At 40.4% G+C, this 19,070-nt stretch overlaps 1 protein-coding gene across 1 annotated transcript in view; it reads left to right on the forward strand.

Annotated features, from left to right (window-relative positions):
* Window positions 1-19,070, forward strand: part of LOC119503554 (retinoic acid receptor beta-like) — a 199,212-nt gene that overhangs the window by 59,132 nt on the left and 121,010 nt on the right. Inside the window, exon 2 of the mRNA XM_037795397.1 lies at window positions 10,625-11,006. Within this exon, the coding sequence (XP_037651325.1) occupies window positions 10,817-11,006 (190 nt within the window). The 5' untranslated portion in view covers window positions 10,625-10,816. The remainder of the gene's footprint in view (window positions 1-10,624; window positions 11,007-19,070) is intronic.

Below are 19,070 nucleotides of genomic sequence, written 5' to 3' on the forward strand. Positions count from 1 at the left end.
CAGAAACAAATGTCCTTTGCAGTGTTTGTGGTTTGCTGTAGCCTTCGTCCTATACTACAACATACATACTGTACCTGCTGGAGTAGATAGGTCCACACATCACAGGCAGTGACAGAGGACTAAATGGCTGCTTGTAACGGTATATCCTTCAGAAGTTATCATCACAGTCGTACGTCTGTACGAGTGTGTCCTGAGGACGCGGTGGCCAGGGTTGGTTAGTCACACTGAGCATGATTAGAAGCAGCTTTCAGACATTTTCCCAGTGTGCCTCTGTGTGGAGATAATAACACCCAGAGGAACAGTCTCAGCTAGGACACCTCTCTGAGCCTGTCTGACATGTGCAGGTATCTGTATTTGTGGATGTGAGCTCACTGCAAAACATATCCCTCTACATACTTTAAAAGGACCATACCACCTATTCTGTACAGGTATATGTTTTAGCCCATTAACTAGACATTATTTCTATAACTGCTGACTGTTTTTCCAAAGCATACCGTAACTTTATCCTACCTGGTTAGTTTCTGTTAATTTCCATAGGCTATGGTAATGAGCTTGCTGAATTGATACTTGCTTTAAAGGGACATTGTGTAGGATTTAGTGGCATCTAGTGACGTGGTTGCAGATTGCAACCAACTGAGTACCCCTCCACTCACTCCTCCTCTTCCAAGACTGCGGTAACGTGAGCCGCCGAGTGCAAAACCGTGGTTACGCCGTTCACTACGCTCAGAGGCCATCCTTACCATAATAAGATTACTTTAGGAGCAACGGAAGTCAGACGGCGGCTGGCGGTACCACGGTTTTAGCACTCAGTGGCTCACGTTAGCTCACTTTAGCTCACGTTTCACAAGCTTGTCGGAGAACTATAGTGGCCTTCAGGTAATGTAAAAACCCAGTCAATCCCCACAGACCCCCTTGTTAACTTTACAGCAGAAATAAACAGCCTGGTAAAATAATGGTATCTCTAGCTAATTTCCCCGTTTATGACAAGTGTAGAGGGGGATGAATGTTTATATAACTCACCCGTTTCACCCTTTACTCTGCAATAGAAACGGTCCTCCAGTGCCTACACACTTTGCTAATTGTGATTGTCATTTCTAGGAGTATCTTCAAATGCTTCACATCCATAAAATCAGTCAAGTCAGTCAATAAGCAACAATAATTGATGAAAGTATTGAAATTGTGTCATAAACAAATACAAAAAATCTGACATGTTTTTTTTCTTCATAAAATGTTACTAAATCAAAACAAAACCATTGACTCAAAATATTTCTGAATGTGGAAACATGAACACAATATTTCTCAATGCTCCATAAGTTATTTGAACTATTTTTGTTTTTGAGATCTGCTCACTGTTATGAGCAGATCGAGTGCAAAGGCTGTAACGTATGACATCACAAGCGTACAACCTGATGACGCAAAAGACAAAAGCATTAGCTTTCTGCTGCAAAACGAATTAATGTTCTGGCTATTATGGGAGGTCAGTTTTTAAAGGGTTAAATTATAGTATGGCTTAAAGTTAGGCATAATAAAGGGCGTGGTCGCTTTGAGTGACAGGTGGGTGTCAACCGGGCCCGTCTCAGCTCTACCGACGATCCACCTCTTTGCTCATTTTTGGATCAACCGAGAGAGATGGTGCCTTCAAATGAACTTGTGAGCTCGTGTTTACAACCTGGGAAGTCGTGTTCGCAGTGTGCTTGACGTTTAAGTTGTGAGAACACCGCTGCTAAGCAACGGCAATATTTACGTTATTGTTGGCGTCTAGAAGCCACAGAGGCTAACAATTTAGCAAGCTAGCCAAGCTAGCCAGCTAACATAATGCAGTAAATGCAAAGGCATAATGACAGAGGAAAAAGATGAAGCCATTGGGAATATCAACATTTTCCTCAGACATATTATAAAATTACCAAGAAAAACAACATACGACTAAATTTCCAATATATTAACTTATTATGCACCGAAAAATTAACTTCCATGGCCTCCGACATTTCTGACAACGTCAATGAACATGTCACAAGTCGTGAACTCTGAGCTTTCAGAAACCTTCCACATACGAGGTTGTGAATACCACGACGGAGGCGTTCATATTGACTCTTCTCTTGAACACGGTAAACACAACCCCATTTGAAGGCCCCATTAGGACTGTGTCGTCACTGCCAAGATGGTGACGGCTGGAGCCAACCCACTTTGTGCTTCACAACGGCTCTTCAGGAACCTGTGGGTGACATCACGGAGACTGCGTCCATATTTTATACAGTCTATGTGTGTGACTCACAGTTGGAGCACCTCTACGGCTTGGATCGGCATGAAATTCTGCCAATTACATTAACAACTGTGTTAGAAAACGTCTGGTTCTTTGATCAAAAGTAGAAGGTACGTGCTTGTGTACATAAACAACTTTAGAGGAGAAGTTGCATATTGGCAGGAAACATCTGATCACCACACTTAAAATTATATATATATCTCTGTCTCTATAACCCTGTCCTCTTTGTGAAGAAGTAGTACTACTTCTCTTTACCTTTTGTTTCTTCCAAGCAACCCTTAAAACTCTAAAACTACCTGTGTGTAAAGGGATTTTTTTCAAAGAACGGCTTACAGTACAGTACGAAATAATGAGTATGTACAACATTCCTGATATTTTCTGCAGTGCGGGCTTGTGTGTGTGTGAGCTGTTTCATGTATGCATGTCTTTGTGCCTGTATGTGACCATGAGTGCATGTGAATTAATGAAACGAGTAGTACCGTAGCGTCTTCATAACACCTCCGAATGGGTCCCAAGACTCCCAGCTGGAGCAGCTCCATGCTCGACATGAAACACCCAATTCCCCCGCATGTCTACCCCACTGAAGAAGCTCCCTTCATGGAGCATAATGAATAATGCACATGGAGGAGGGGAGAAAAAAAAAAACCCTCTTCACAGCTCCTGTATGTATAATGAAGGTAATGTGTTTGTGCAGTTTGTCTGATTAGGTGAGAGCCTGTCGTATATCTCGTCCCTTAAGGGTGCAGAGGCTGCTCACTTTGATTTCCCGGCACCTGAAAATGATGCAGAAATGATTTTGCGATTGATCCCGGACTGACTGATGAACAATCAATTGTTGTCATGCCGTGGTCGAGCCCCTACAGCCTCTGACGGATGACACTGTCGATACCTGTATTGCCATTCGGGTCTATTGACCTTTCTCTGAGGCATGTTAGCACCACTTGGCCCGGTCATTATGGCTGTGATCCAGATGCCAGGGGTCGGCATCGGGGGAGCCGCCATTTATCACGGAGGAGAGAGAGAGAGAGCTGATAAACTGAGCGGCAAGGGAGGCAGTAGAGGACGAAGGCGAGAGAAAAACAAGGAATGGAGATAAACACACTGTACTGTACGGATACGAGGTACAGTAGAGAGTTTCAGAAGGCTGATACAGACGGGGAAAATATGCACCGAGACTAAAAAAACCACTGAACTTGCTGCTCTTCACTTCTTCCGAGTGACAGTAGAGGTCGAAACTACGCCTGCCGACACCTCTAAAGCTCACTAATTAACACATTCTATCTGGTTTTGTTTGATCCGTTCTCAAACAGAAATGTAAAAAATGACATTTTGCGGTATTAAAGGAATGATTCATCCACAAAATGATAATTTGCACATCAATTAGTCACCCTGTTACCTTGAATTGGTGAAGAAAACTTTGTTTTGTCATGCCGGCACAGTAAACGGAGAATCCAAAAACAGAGAAAAGTCTTGATGAATTGAAGTACGGAGGCACCAATACGACTCTTTCAGTCCCGATACCGATAGCGACACCTGGGCTTTGTATCGATCCGATACCAGTCTTAAATTAACTAGCGGTATGTCTCACTGTGTGGAAGTGACTGGAATCATTCTTTTATGTGTAAGGCAACATCAGGTTTGACTTTGTGTTTTAAATAGTAAGGTTTTAGCAAAGATGCATGTGCATGGGAACTAGAGAGCATAGAAAAATGAGACTTGGATTATACTGCAGGAGTTGTGTGAGAGTTTGTAAATTTGATATAGCTTTGCTGTTGTTAAACGCAGCCTCCGTTTACTTCAATTCATCAAGACTTTTGTCTTGTTTTTGGATTCTCCGTTCACTGTGGAGGCATAAGAGAAAAACAATGTTTTCTTAAAGAATTCAAGGTTACACGTATAGTGAGAATTTTGATCATTTTGTGGGTGAAGTATTCCTCAAAGGGGGAGTTTCGTGCTGGAACTATATTGTGAAAAACCACACACTTCTGTGTCATAGCTAAAGCATGGGATCCAGATGCGTTTGATAAGCACAGTTTTTTGATTTTGGTCTCTGTACAGGCATGATGGTACCAAACCTGGCAGCCTCACTGTGACGACAAGACTTTAGGGAGCTCCGTCACCGTTGTTTGCCAAGAAATTGTTATGAACTGCACGTCACTTCATCTGAAACCACACATTTTTACCTTTCTGTTTTTATGTGTATTGAACCAGCCCGGTCGCACTACATGGCGTATGAATTTGCAAGTCATTTGGCATGCAATAAGAATGCTATTCTTGCTTTTGGCATGTCATTTGTACGCCATGTAGTCTGTACTGACTTCAATGTAAACACATCCACGTAAATATACTACGCTCAGAGCTGACATCAAGTAAATTGAGAAAGACTGCTTATGGTGGACGGGAGGGGAGGAGGATGGGTCCAACAAACGTGACTTTCAACCAGGAGACTGCTGTCCGTGTCCCAAAGTGTTGCTGTGTTATTTTGAAGTTACGTTAGTGATATTTGTGACGTGTTTTCCATACTTCTGTTACGCTATTTCCATACATATTTTACTTAGTTTACAAAGTTATTTAAAGCCCCACCGATGATGTTTTTCCTAAACCTAACTAAGTGGTTTTTGTGAAAGAACACAAGAGAAACATATTAGAAATATAATAGACATATATTAAACATATTTGCAGATTCAGAAGAGTTGTAAGATTAGAACGTAATCTATGAACTATTACACTGTAAATTTAATAATTAAAATATGATTTGTTGGACTTTGAAGCCTTTTGTAAATAATATAAAAATATATCCTGATAATTTAAATTAATGAATCTGAAAACTTTTCACAGATCCCCTGCAGTGTCACGGACCCCGCTTTGAGAGTCACTGCTTTATTATGTATACTTTTATTTTTATTATATTTTTTAATATACAAATTCAAACTAGGGGGATACACATGCTCAAAGCACTCGGAAACATAATCGGACATTAATAATATTCATAATACTACATATGGTACATATGTAAAGAAGTAAAATATAGAAAGAAAGTATGCAAAGAATAAAAGGCTGTTTTTTTCTGCAACATAATCACACCAAAATTATAATACCCTTAGCCACTAATATATGATATCTCTAATGAACAGCCTGGAATTACGTACAGTGTATAAAGCATAACTGTGGACAATGAGGGTACAGTATTAAGGTAACTACAAAGCCGTGTACAATAAATTATAAAATGAGTATATTATAAATTAATATATTGTATGTTTAGATTTATTTTCATGCATTTATGTATATTATCACATTAGAACGACTCGAATTCCATTCAGTCTCGATACTTCACATAGAAAACATGTAATCAATTCATCATGTCATCATATTGATCATATCATTAGTGTCTATATATAAACTGTATTGTTTTTTAGTACCTGCTGCTACACAGAGAGTCCAAGCCAAGCTGAGGCTGCAGTACTGCAGTAGCGCATGCGAGCGGCTCCATCACATTGTCATTTCTACATGCACTAACTTGCTGTTTTTAATGTCTTCTATTTTTATTCAGCTCGTGTTCACTGGCTGCGCTGCTATCAGGTTTCTATCTGTCACTGCAACAGAGCAACATTTCTAAATTAAGCCTCATGAATTATTCTTGCATTGCATTACCTCTGGTTTCTCACCACAATGAAGGAAGAAAGTTTTCTTAAAGGAGATTGTTCAGAAGTCGTGCGACCAAAGATGCATCTGCAGAAGACACACTGTGTGAATAACACCACTGTAGAGAGTTGTGTTGCTGTATAAACATCTCACACGGTATTCCCAGAAGGTGCCTCTTCCCTCCTCTCTGAGTAGTCCTCCTTCAGTACACCATCCACCTCCAGTCTCTTTAACATGTCAATCATGAGAGCGACACTGTTCACCACTCCACAGGTGTTGTTATCAAGTTAAAATGCTTTCTTATTAAGTCTAAATCTTGAGCTAGGAATACAGACCGTTACTTACAGTAAAAGCATTAGTAGGACTTTGATAATTCCACTGTAAATTGGATAATAATTGGATAATAGTACACGTGTGGCAAATCATTTATTCTACTATAGGGAATAATACAATAATACAAAATTATGAATGAGCCAGACAGCCTGGTCTCCTAAAAGTTATGTTCCCCATTAGGACAGTCGAAGTTAAAGCGATAATAACGTGTTAACGCAAATTTGTTTTAATGCCACTCATTTCTTTAACGCATTAAGCAACATGCAATTTTTAGGCTGTAGTGGGCTCAGTTTTAAAGTCTTAAAACCTAAGGAATCCATCGGTACCAACCATGTCATATTAGCTTGTTGCAAAGGAGGCTAAATAACGTTCCAAACTCAAGATATGTGAATGAAAATGGTTCTATTGGATTTCCAATAATAAATATATACATACATTTGCATGAAGCAAGCATATTTGCCCACCCCCATGTCTATAAGAGTATTAAATACTTGACAAATCTCCCTTTTTAAGGTACATTTTGAACAGATAAAAAATATGTGATTAATTTACATTTCTAATCATAGTCCGCGGAAGCCCATGTATGGAGGAGATCGGGGGCATGGTTGGGTCCAACAAACACAGGACTTTGACCCGGGAGACTGGCTGTTCGTGTCCCGTGTGAAAAAAAAGTCAATGTTGATTTATTTTAACGTTCAATGAACGAACAAAAGTACCTATTCTAAGCCAAACCATGATCTTTTACTAAACCTAACCAAGTAGCTTTATTGTGTTATTGTTTTTTTTTGTTTTTTTCAATTCACAACGTTCACCACGTGTTTTAAACTGTAACCGTAATCCGGGAAAAAATACATTTCCCTAGAAACCTAATTGAGAATGGTTGTATGGGAACGTTATTTAAAGGGGACAGGGTTGAGCCAGGAACAGATGATGTCTAAATGGCTCATTTCTGGAAAAAAAGGCACTCACTACATTCAGCAGCGATCAGGAGTAATTTCATTACTATGGTGCAGTGTGTTCTTAGACTAGAGAGGCTGTTTACCTATTGAGAGCAACAAAGCATTGCCATGACTGCACTACGAGTACAGGAAATGCACAATACGAACGTAGCTCGCTGAGTGTTTTTCCCCCATATGGTCTATTTTAATTGATGCTTTTATCCAGAACGACTAATAAAGCTTTACATGGATCTGTCATCTCTGTTTACTGTTCCACTACATCTGATCACATGACTTTAGTTTATATAATCAATGTTAACAATTTAATGTAATACTTGCTTTAAGAGATCAAAAAGCTTTATTTCTAGTAACTTAAATAGCTGGATTTATGCAGTTGTACTGCAAACAGAAGAAATGTGTTTAAAGGGTAATTCCGGTTTATAACAACTAGGGTGTTATTGTCATAGTTTTGGCGATCATTTCTTTTAGTGGTAGTAACATTGAACTCACTGTTCATGCCATTCATGTGTGAAGTGAGCAAAGAAGTCCAACCTGACTTCTGCTGCAAATAAATGCGACGTCATTCAGCAACGCGACACAATCAAATCCGTGCAGGTACACAGGGCTGCTAACTTTTCTATTTAGTTTGGAGTGAGATGGTAAAATAGGACACTTTAGATGGTTTACATGGTGATAGTCAGGGCTATCCTGAACAGGATTACATTAAACAATTCAGCAAACCTCTGAAGGAAAATATTTTTTATTAGAGTTTAACATGAGGACGAGTCTAAACATCCGCGAGGGTCTTTGAGGTTTGAAGTTAAAGGATTCTGTTCCCTTGATTATTCTCACTGTATCGTGAACTATGTGTACTGTGTAAAGTGGTAAATGTGAGGTGTAAACAGCTCGTGAAAAGGAAGGAAGATCATCTTTCATAATAACCTCCTCTTGATGTTTAAATGGCCCGTTTCAGATCCTTTCTTCCACGCTGACAGCAAAACTTTCAAGACTGATGTTTCCTGTGAGTGAGAGGAGAACTTGTGTTTCCTCGACCCCCCCCACCGCCAACCCTCCATGACTCCATACACACAGGAAGCGGCGGTCTCGGTTCAGTTGTTTGGTCTGCACTAGGGTTCCATTGACGGCTTTCACACCGATACAAACTAACCGCACTAACGGACCCTAGTTCGTTTTAACCAAATCAAACAGGTTAGGTGTGAAAGCAACCTCAGAGATCTGAGTCTACAGAGTGGGCCCATCCCAGTCCCAGTCACACCCAGATACAGATCATACTTTAATACCATGTCCCTGTCCTTTCTCCTCTCAACTCACCTCCATCTCTACCTTCCTCAGTGGCATGCAGCACAGCGGCGAGACGCTATCTAGTGGTCGTTAATTACCACGTGTGGTTACAGATCACTTTAATGGCCCCCTGACAGCAGATTAGAGCGTTATGAGCACCATTATGCCGTAGCGGTTTGTAACTCTGTTAAACAGAATTCAGCGGTGACGACCGATCGCACCTCAGCTCCACCCAGCTCGTCTTCATCGGCACCCCCCGAGCGGCTACCTCGATGTGAGGAGAGTCTGGGTGGACGCCGGAGGTGAACTGCCGATGATTTATGAGGACAATGTGTCTGCTGGAAAGATCTTGGGAAATCCTTGAAACCTGGGAGTTATCAGTTTCAGCTACTGAACTGAGCTCGTATAGTGTCACTGTGTACAGGTTTGAAGTTTTTTCTCCTGATCCATCAACAAGTCGCCTGTCTTTGCAGCAATGTCAAGTATTTGTACGTGTTCACAGTCAAAAAATCAACCAGTTTTGTTTCTATAAGGAAAGACATGTTGTGACCTTCATAAATTTAAAGCAGCCATGGAAGTGTCTGTTACATAACAAGGTGGAAATTATATACAGTATATATATGAGGGCTGTCAATCGATTAAAATGTTTAGTTGTGATTAATCTCATGATTGTCCATAGTTAATCGCAAATTAATCGCACATTTTTTATCTGTTCAAAATGTACCTTAAAGGGAGATTTGTCAAGTATTTAATACTCTTATCAACATGGGAGTTGGCAAATATGCTTGCTTTATGCAAATGTATGTATATATTTATTATTGGAAATCAATTAACAACACAAAATAATGACAAATATTGTCCAGAAACCCTCACAGGTACTACATTTAGCATACAATATATGCTCAAATCATAACATGGCAAACTGCAGCCCAACAGGCAACAATAGCTGTCAGTGTGTCAGTGTGCTGACTTGACTATGACTTGCCCCAAACTGCATGTGATTATCATAAAGTGGGTATGTCTGTAAAGGGGAGACTCGTGGGTACCCATAGAACCCATTTTCATTCACATATCTTGAGGTCAGAGGTCAAGGGACCCCTTTGAAAATGGTCATGATTTCCTCACAAACATTTAGCGAAGGTTTTGGAGCGTTATTTAACCTTCTTCATGCCGGCTAGTATGACATGGTTGGTACCAATGGATTCCTTAGGTTTTCTAGTTATATATGAGCCCAGTATCTTCACTCTAGCTTTAAAACTGAGCCCGCTACAACCTCCGAAAAACTGACTGCGTTAAAGAAATGAGTGGTGTTGAAAGCAGTTGGTTGTGAGCTCACAACCAATCAGATAATCAAAAGGTGCATACATTTAAAGCAGCCATAGCTTGTCTGTTATATAAGAAGGTGGACAGAGAGGATGTGAAGGATGGGTTGGCGGACTTCATGCTAGAGACCACTGTTAATTTGCCTTAAAGATACCCTGTGGAGTTTTAAACCTCTACTAGAGCTATGAAGCAGTTTTTCTTTTTTTTTTACGAGTGGGTTCAAGTTTTGATTGTCTGAGGAGAAATGAAGCCAAGGCGGAAGTGACAAAAACAGTCAACTGTTCCTCAAATGGCCACTTTGGGCCTGCTCCAAAAGCAAGTCAATCTCCATAGACCCCCCCCCACGTTAAAATATAGCTCTACTGAAGAGGAATCGATACTCATGGAGGTAGGAGATGCCAAGGAATCGGACAACTAGGAACCGGTTCTCTATTCTCATCCGTAGCATTTCTCCTGTCCGTCAAAGTACAACATCAACTATAGAGTCTCGTAGGCTAAGGGATGTGTGATACTATAAAAATGATCTAAGGGCAGTGAGAGCAGTAATAGAACAATGAAATGATAGAACATATGAACAGCCATGTTTCAAACGAGCCAATGAGAGGTCGATCTGGAATAGACACGTTCGAGGACTCCCCTGACGACAGGAAAAGAGCAACAGACAAATACGAATTGACAGTGTTATACCTTGTGATATCCCCATGGGTTCCTTATGATAATGGCTGTGTTTTTATACATGAGTATGTACAGTTTCAATCATTATCTATTGTTGAAGAGCTGCAGAGATGTAACTAACTCATAGTTAATGTGTGTGCCTGTGTTACAGTGTTAGCGGATCGAGCCTCTGAGTCGACTCGACTGACCCTAAACTCCACCACCATGCATCTCTGGAGTGCTGAGGTGGTACCACACCTGCTCCAGACACACTAACCGCAGCCAGGGTTCACCCCGATGGCCTCCCAGCCTCGCCAAGCCTCAGCTTGCTCAGTGCTCAGTGCACCTTTCGCCCATCACTGTGATGAAGACCGCCAGCCGCGCCCAGCCCTGCAGCAGTCCCCCGCTGGTCCAGATGAGGCGCTACACACCTGGCGTGTATCCTTTCCTGTTCCCGTCGATCATCAGCTCGCTGCCGCAGCTGCCGCCGCCATCGCCGCAGAGGCTGCAGATCCAGCAGCCGTCCAGCAGCGGCAGCACGCCCTCGCCAGTCGGTGAGTACTCCTGCCGCTCCGCTGATACCGGCTGTACTTCATTTCTTGAATAGCAGAGCTGTTAACATCGGAGCTTATCGATACTACGGTCTTGTGTGTGTGAGTGTAAGAAATACTCTGTGGCAATCGGGGTTCCCCCCTACCTATTGCTCCAGTGTTAAGCTGGAGTCTTACACAGACTCAATATACAAGATTTCAAGCCAAGACAGTTAACTAGGCCCGTGGTTCCCAATCTATTTTCCTCAAAGCCCCCCCGCTACTTGTATCTAAGAAAAGCTGAGCCCCCTGGCCCCCCTATTTTCTGACGTCATCACCCAAAATGTACAAATCCTCCAACAAAAAAACCTAAAACCATCAAATAATAAACCCTAAATATGGATTGAAGCAGAATATTTCATCAGATAAAAACACATTGTGTATTTTGGAAATGATTACATCTATACTTTTCCAATAAATGCTAAATGTTGACTTTCGGACTTTACAAACGCTGTGGAGTTATTGGAAATGTTTGGAGTCGGAAACAATCCTCCTACGCAGCCACCGCTGGAAACAAATTCTAGAAATAGTATAATAATACTTGTATTATATGTGATCTTTATCTGCAACTGTGCACAAATACCAGGTTTAAACAGAATGTGGTTTACTAAGTAGCAAAAAAATATATCTTTTGAAATAGTTTAAATACAGACTTTTGTATAAAAGTGTGTTATTATGATTTTAGTTATACGTGTGCACTGGCAACCTCAGAGCAGCACACCCCGTTTAGAACGAACAGTCGGCTCTCTGTCTCGCCTCACATACACCTAAGCCACGCCTGTAGCTGCCAGTAGCTATATAACAGATGAATTTTTTTTTTTTTTTTCTGAACGTTGAAAATTGAGATTTTCTTTTTATCTTTGTTCAATAGCACTACTCTCCTCTAAAACACAGAGGTGTGTGTTGAGAAGCATTGAAAAAATCTTTAAGCGACAGAACATGATGATAACCATCTCAGACAGCAGTGAGTAATCCAGATAGCTGCTGGATTATTTCCTCACTAAGTGCCTCCCACTACTGTAGCAAGACTTTGACACAGTCTGGTTTGTGTTGCCTAAGCCTGAGCTCTGCTGTTTTCAACTCTCAGCTCCACATATTTACTCCCTCTCGTTCCCCTTCCTCCCTCTCAACGCCTCAGAAATCTGCTCTGACATGAAAACCAGCAGGCAGGTTCACCCAGGGGGGATTCTTCCCCCCACTGAGGAGGAGCTCAGGTGTGCTGCCGAACTCTGAAGTGTAAATAGACACAATGCACTGAGTCAATTTCAATATTTGTTGTTTTTGTTGAGCAGAGTTTTTATTCCTGTTGGGAAATTGCCTCATTTATTAAATTAGACACAAACCAAAAATGAAACGTTGAATTTCTAAATCAAATCATCATCACCTATCATCTCATCCATCAACACATTCTCACTTCCAATTCATCAAGTACCGCCTATGACGCTCTACGTATCTGGCGTCAGTTTTGGACGTGTCAGGGACAGCGTGCAAGTTGCCGCTTGTTACGTGCAAATTGTCTTTTCAGAATAAATTTCTGTGTTCACAGGGAATGTACAGTTTCTTCTTGTTACATGCATGTAGTGTCTATTCAAAATACACTTCCAACGTAGGTTTACTTAGCTTTTAGGTTTACTTGGTAAGGTTCAGGCAACAAAAGTGCTAAGTAAGGTTTAGGAAAAGATCGTGATTTGGGTTAAAAAAAGTACGTTGTAATGTATGTAAAATAACTAAGCTTCTTAACTAATGTGAGTTACGTAACAAAAGTAAGGTCAAATATGTCAATGTCGACTTGGTTTCACACGAGACACAAACAGCCATCTCCTGGGTCAAAGACCTGTGTTTGTTTGACCCAACCATCTACCATGTCCTCCTGCCTAAGCAGACTTTTTCGCTCTTTATACTACTTCCTTTTACATAGAGCTTGTCAAGAATAAACAGCAAAAAATGTGAAAAAATGAAAAATGTATAAAAAATATATTTACATCTACGGAGATGAAAATTGGAGACAATTAGTGTTATGTTTGTTTCACCACGAAAGGACAAAATGACCAGTTTGAGCCCAGTCACAAGGATAAATCTACTCTACAGTCATAAGATATGCAGATCTGAGTGTGTTTTATGGACTATGAAAAGTGTATGGAATGTGTATTGTTTATTGGGTTATATGTTTCTAAATGACATGAAAATGAATCGCCCTCCAGTTGTCTAGTTGGATTTTAATGCGGAACATCTACAGGAAGTGTAGAGTTTCATTGAGTAGCTTCACACTGAATGAAACTGAATGACACAAGGTCAAATATGTAATTTTATTGGTGAATAAGAATACTACTTAAAAAGAGAAACTGAGAGCAGCAGAGTGTGACATGACTCTGTTGTACTGAAGTAGTGCTGTGGAAATATATATTATATTGAAGTTGAAATGTGAGCCATTAGGTGAATTCCCCCATAAAACCCCATCCATCCCCTGTCTGTCATTTATTAGGGACCACACCATCATTTCAATGCCAGTAAAATTACAGTATTTGGTTACACCATAGTTCCCAACCTTGTTCACTTGTGACCCCTCGTCACATATAAGTTGTGAGCATTTCAAAGAGTGATTCTCTCGTAGACTGTGTCATAGATTATCTTATAGAGGCCTGAAGAGGAAAAACTGTACAATATTTCACAAGAAAACTAAATTAGAAGAGAAATTATTCCTTGATTTGACCTCATCTGGTCATCAGATCACCTAGCCCAGTAATAATCTACTCCACTCCTCTTTGATTCAATCTTGTCACCTCCCAACCCTGACGTTGGGAATCACTGAGGAAGATCACAGATTTCAATCAAAGGGACAGTTGATTGTGTCTTCATAAGTATACCTATAGCAGAACCACATCAAAACTGTTTTGTGTTTAAAAATACCATTGCACAAAGTCAGTTCCTGCAGTTGAAAGTAAGATGAAGAGAATATCAATGCATTAATACGATGTGACCTCGCTGACTGGGGCAGGACAGAGTGTACAGTAGACATCAAACACGCAGCAACCATAAATATAAAAAAATACAACAACAAAAAGTAGATAAAAAGAGTACAGATGCCGTCTTCTCCTTGATCATCCTTTGGTGTGTGAAATAGACTAAAGCAGAGACTGTATTCTTCACAACATTAGAGACAACAGAATGAATATGAGGCTGTCTGATGCAGATCCGTCTGAACACGTCTGACATCAGATGAAACAAACAACGAGGTAATGAGCGCCGCTGTTGAATGGGATTTGTGGATTCACACGAACGACGTGGGCCGTCGCAGCGTCCCCGCGGGACACGCTCAAACACTTGCCGTTGTTGGGTCAGCGGTCCGGTTCGCCGTGCCTGCCGCCTTCTACCTCCGCTGGGGGATTCACAAAGGAAAATTAACTCTAACTGCAAACACCACGAACCTCCTGGGATCTCCAGCGACCCAGTCAACATCACTGAGGGGGTGCACGAGTGTGGGAGAATGTGTATGTATGAGAGAGATAAAAGGAATAAATATAGACAAAGGAAGAATTGTAATCAAGAAATATTGTTTTGTAACATCCTCTTTCCAACAACAGGCTCTATATTCAACACTAACCTCCTACACTATGCAACGTATCCTTATACAATGATATCTTACTAAAAGTTAGAACTACAAACTTCAAAACTGCAGTGACGTCAATGGGTTTCGTGACTATATCCACTTCTTTTATACAGTGTATGGCTCAGAGCTATTCATAGTGTTCCAGTAAAACCAGTTTAAAGGTCCCATATTATGCTCATTGTCAGGTTCATACTTGTATTTTGTGATTCTACTAGAACATGTTTACATACTGTAATGTTAAAAAAAAACTTTATTTTCCTCATACTGTCTGCCTGAAAATACCTGTACCTGTCGGAAACGCTCTGTTTTAGCTAATTTCAACGGAATTGCAACGGAATTGCGTTGCTAGGCAACCATTTTTGTCCATATTTACTTCCTGTCAGCTGATGCCATTCACATATACTGCAACAGGAAATAAACTGGGACACATTAAGAATGTTTACATTTAAAACCGTGTAATTGTCTAAATATTGTATATTTATGACATCACAAAAGGACAGAAATCCTAACGGCTTGTTTCAAATGCACAATTTCTGATTACGGGCTGTGCGTATTTCTCCGTATATTGAACGTTTCAATACTTTCACAGTATATATATATAGCACTTAAACCTGCTTTATACTATAACAGACATGCCAATCTCACTTTTTACAATATGGGACCTTTAAAACCAGAATATTAGTCAGCTAAACTAAATCAAAACCAGCTCAACCCAGCACAGGCGCCATCAGCAGATTGTAAAACAGTACAAAAAAAGCACCACATAAGCATGTCAGCGAGCTGGTTAATAGATCCTGTCATTCACACACTACCAGCCTCTCCCCATCTGTCCTTTCCCTCCTCCCCATACTCTCCTCCCATCTGGCCTTGAGGGATTCTTCCAACCTGTCAGTGTCCTACCTGCACAAGACCCCAACAGATTATCAAAGCCTTCATCTGACAGGGGAATGTCGACACGCGCCTCATTTTATACAGAGATGCTTCCTGCCCCATCGCCATCAGGAAATGTTTCTGTCTGTCTCACTCCCTGAAATCCACCCGGCAGCATCCGGCCTCCAGCAGAGAGAGAGAGCGTCCTGTGAGCTGCAGTCGTGTATTTGAAGGTAGCGCATGAATGTTTCTGAGGTCAATTTGCAGTAAAGCTACATGGGCGTTATCGGGTGGTTATCAGCCTCTAATAGTAGGCTCAGGAGGCTGTTTTCATCTATTCACATGGTTGATCACCAGTACGAATACAAGAATACAACGCCGACCTCTAAGTGGCCGCAGTAATTATGATTGGAGCAAAGGAGGTAGTCAGGTGACGTAGTATAAAGGGAAACAAAATCTGCTTGGGGGAGATGGATTGGTCAAACAAACACAGGACTTTCATCCTGCAGACCGTTGTCTGTGTCACGTGTGTCAACTTATTTTATCATACTTTTTGTTAAGTAACTTACGTAGTACTTATTTTAACCCAAACCCCGATCGTTTCCTAAACCTAACCAAATAGTTTATGTTTATGTGTTTCATACACATAAAAAGACATTAAAATACAATTCAAAGAAATATAAATGACGTGTGAGGGTGTGGTAGCAACCTATAATGGCCTATATAAAACACACCCAAAAGACATACAAAAAGTAAAAATATTACCATGCAAAAATCACCAGTACAATATTAATATCAGTGTTCAATAATTTCACATATAAAAATAATTATAAGTATAGTTAAAAAAATGCAGAGTAGAAGGAATAATTGCTGTATTTACAGTATGAACAACAGTTTTGAAAAGTGCCAATTTTTTTTTCAAATCATGTCTTTGTCAGCAGAGCAATTCTAAGTCCACAATGCTAAGTTTCACTTTCACTTTCACAAAGTGGTAAGGCTAGTTTGGTCCATCTGAAGCATTAGAATGGTAGTGATAACCGCTGATAATGACCAGTCAATCAGCTGATAACATTCAAAATAGGCGTCATAGAAAGTAGGGATGCACAATATGCCGATATTTTTCAACTATTACTACTACATTTTGGCTGATTGCCTATGCCAATACCGATTTATGCACACATTTTTTTTCCATCTAACTGCAGAGAACATCAAGTTTCTCCTGCAGTGATTAACATATTATTATGCCCACTGTTATCGTGATGGTCCGCTGACAGATGCAGAAATAAAATACAATGCTTTTCAAAATGTGCACATTCACTGGGTAAAATAATAAAACTTAGGTTACATTTAAAACATGCCATATTTATTTTTATGTAACAACCAGGGTGAATGTCACCTATTTCACGAGTTGCAAAACAAACTCCACACCACAGACATGTTTGTTCTTGCACCTGCTTTGTCAACGGTTCGCATCATGTGCGTATATACACGTCATCTTATCGGCCTATTATATCGGCGGAAATCCAATATAAGGCCAGTATTTCAATGTAAAGTCTTTATCTGCCGATACCGATGGCATGCAAATATCATCGTGCATCCCTAATAGAAAGATGTTGTGTACCAATGTAGGAGGAAAAAGCAGACTTTCAACAGTGTCCCATTCACTTTGTATAACCAACAGACCTCACTGTGGACAGATTTCATTCAAACTATCTACAGTGGTAATTTTAAAGTCTTTTGAGCAACTGGAAGGCATTTTTGCAGGATTGTCATTATCTGTAGCTCAATAGTGACCAAAAAAGAACAACAAAGTGGACAAAGCAACTGTAAATAGTTAATAAATAAACAGTATTTCTGTTAGAGAGGAGGAAGTCAGTAACTTTTTGGTAGGTTTTAATGTGAATGCATCTGCAGGAAGTGTTGAGTTCAATAACAATAGCTTGACACAATGGAAAAAACATCAAAGAAGCAATTTTGAATTAATCAGTGGATGAAAAAAGAAAAGAAACTCAGAACAGCAGAGTGGTGAATATGACATGACTCTGTTGTCACACTGATGACACTTATGAGGACATTATGTTGAATTCATCATATGAAACATAATTGTAGAACAGATAAACCTACCCCTCTCATCCAGCCTTTATTGGGGACCCATCATTTGAAAACCCCTTTTTAAATTACGATCGATCGCATAATTGTCCAAAATAAATCACAATTAATCAAACATTTTTTATCCGTTCAAAATGTACCATAAAGGGAGATTTGTCAAGTATTTAATATTCTTATCAACATGGGAGTGGGCAAATATGCTTGTTATGCAAATGTATGTATATATTTATTATTGTAAATCAATTAACAACACAAAACAATGACAAGTATTGTCCAGAAACCCTCACAGGTACTGCATTTAGCATTAATAATATGCTCAAATCATAACATGACAAACTCTGTCAGCTGTCAGTGTGTCAGTGTGCTGACTTGACTATGACTTGCCCCAAACTGCATGTGATTATCATAAAGTGGGCATGTCTGTAAAGGGGAGACTCGTGGGTACCCATAGAACCCATTTTCATTCACATATCTGGAGGTCAGAGGTCAAGGGATGCCTTTAGAAAATGGCCATGCCAGTTTTTCCCCGCCAAAATTCTGCGCAAATTTGCGATAATGCGTTAACTTTGACAGCCCTACTATGAAAGCAATGATCCACACAGTTTAATCCACATTGACTGTGCCGACTGCGTGAAGAGTTTTGAAAAAGTGAACTCGGTATTGATAAAAAACTCGATTCACATCCGTCGCTTCTTGGACAAATAACATTTTTGTCTGACAGTGAAGGCTGTTTTCTTTAAGATGATCACTAACTGGAGGTCACTTTTGTATCTTCCATCACATCTTACGTAATATGTTAAAAAAATAAATTGCTGCATGTCACCTTTAAAGCAGCAGACACACGTAGAGAGTGATGCATGAGCTGGTGTCAGACAGTATTCAAGCTTACTCCTCCTTCCCTGGTAATAAAACCCATCTGTGCAGCAGTGAGTCAGGCCTGAGAGACGCTACACGATATAAATGCATGGACATACATTGTGCACGTGCAGTCTTTGTGCAGACGGATCCAACATGTCTGCACAGCAACCAATCTTAAAAGAGATTCAGCTGTCAGTTTTGCTCCCAAACTTGGCGAATGCACAACTACACATTCATATTTTTTTCTCCCCCCCTCCTCTTTCGCTACCCCTTCCTTTGTCTACCTCGCTCATTTCAAGTCGCTGTCTGCCTGACGGTCTGTCAGTGTTTCCCTGTTGTTATTTTAGAATCCATCGCAGGGTATTTAGGTCACATGCGGTTTCTAGCCCTGGCAAAGTATGAATAATGCAGACTTCTCTCATTACACCATGTGCTAACCCTCTGGATTGAAAATCAATGTGCACTCAAGTGGCTGGCAAATGAATGGATCTAACTCGCCAGCCGCTCCGCCAAGAGAGGTGAGGAGGAGAGCGAGGAGGAGAGCGAGGGGCTACATCTCACGGTGTACCCTAACAGCTATTTTA

Source organism: Sebastes umbrosus, chromosome 15, assembly GCF_015220745.1.
Source record: "Sebastes umbrosus isolate fSebUmb1 chromosome 15, fSebUmb1.pri, whole genome shotgun sequence".
NCBI classification, from domain to species: Eukaryota; Metazoa; Chordata; class Actinopteri; order Perciformes; family Sebastidae; genus Sebastes; species Sebastes umbrosus.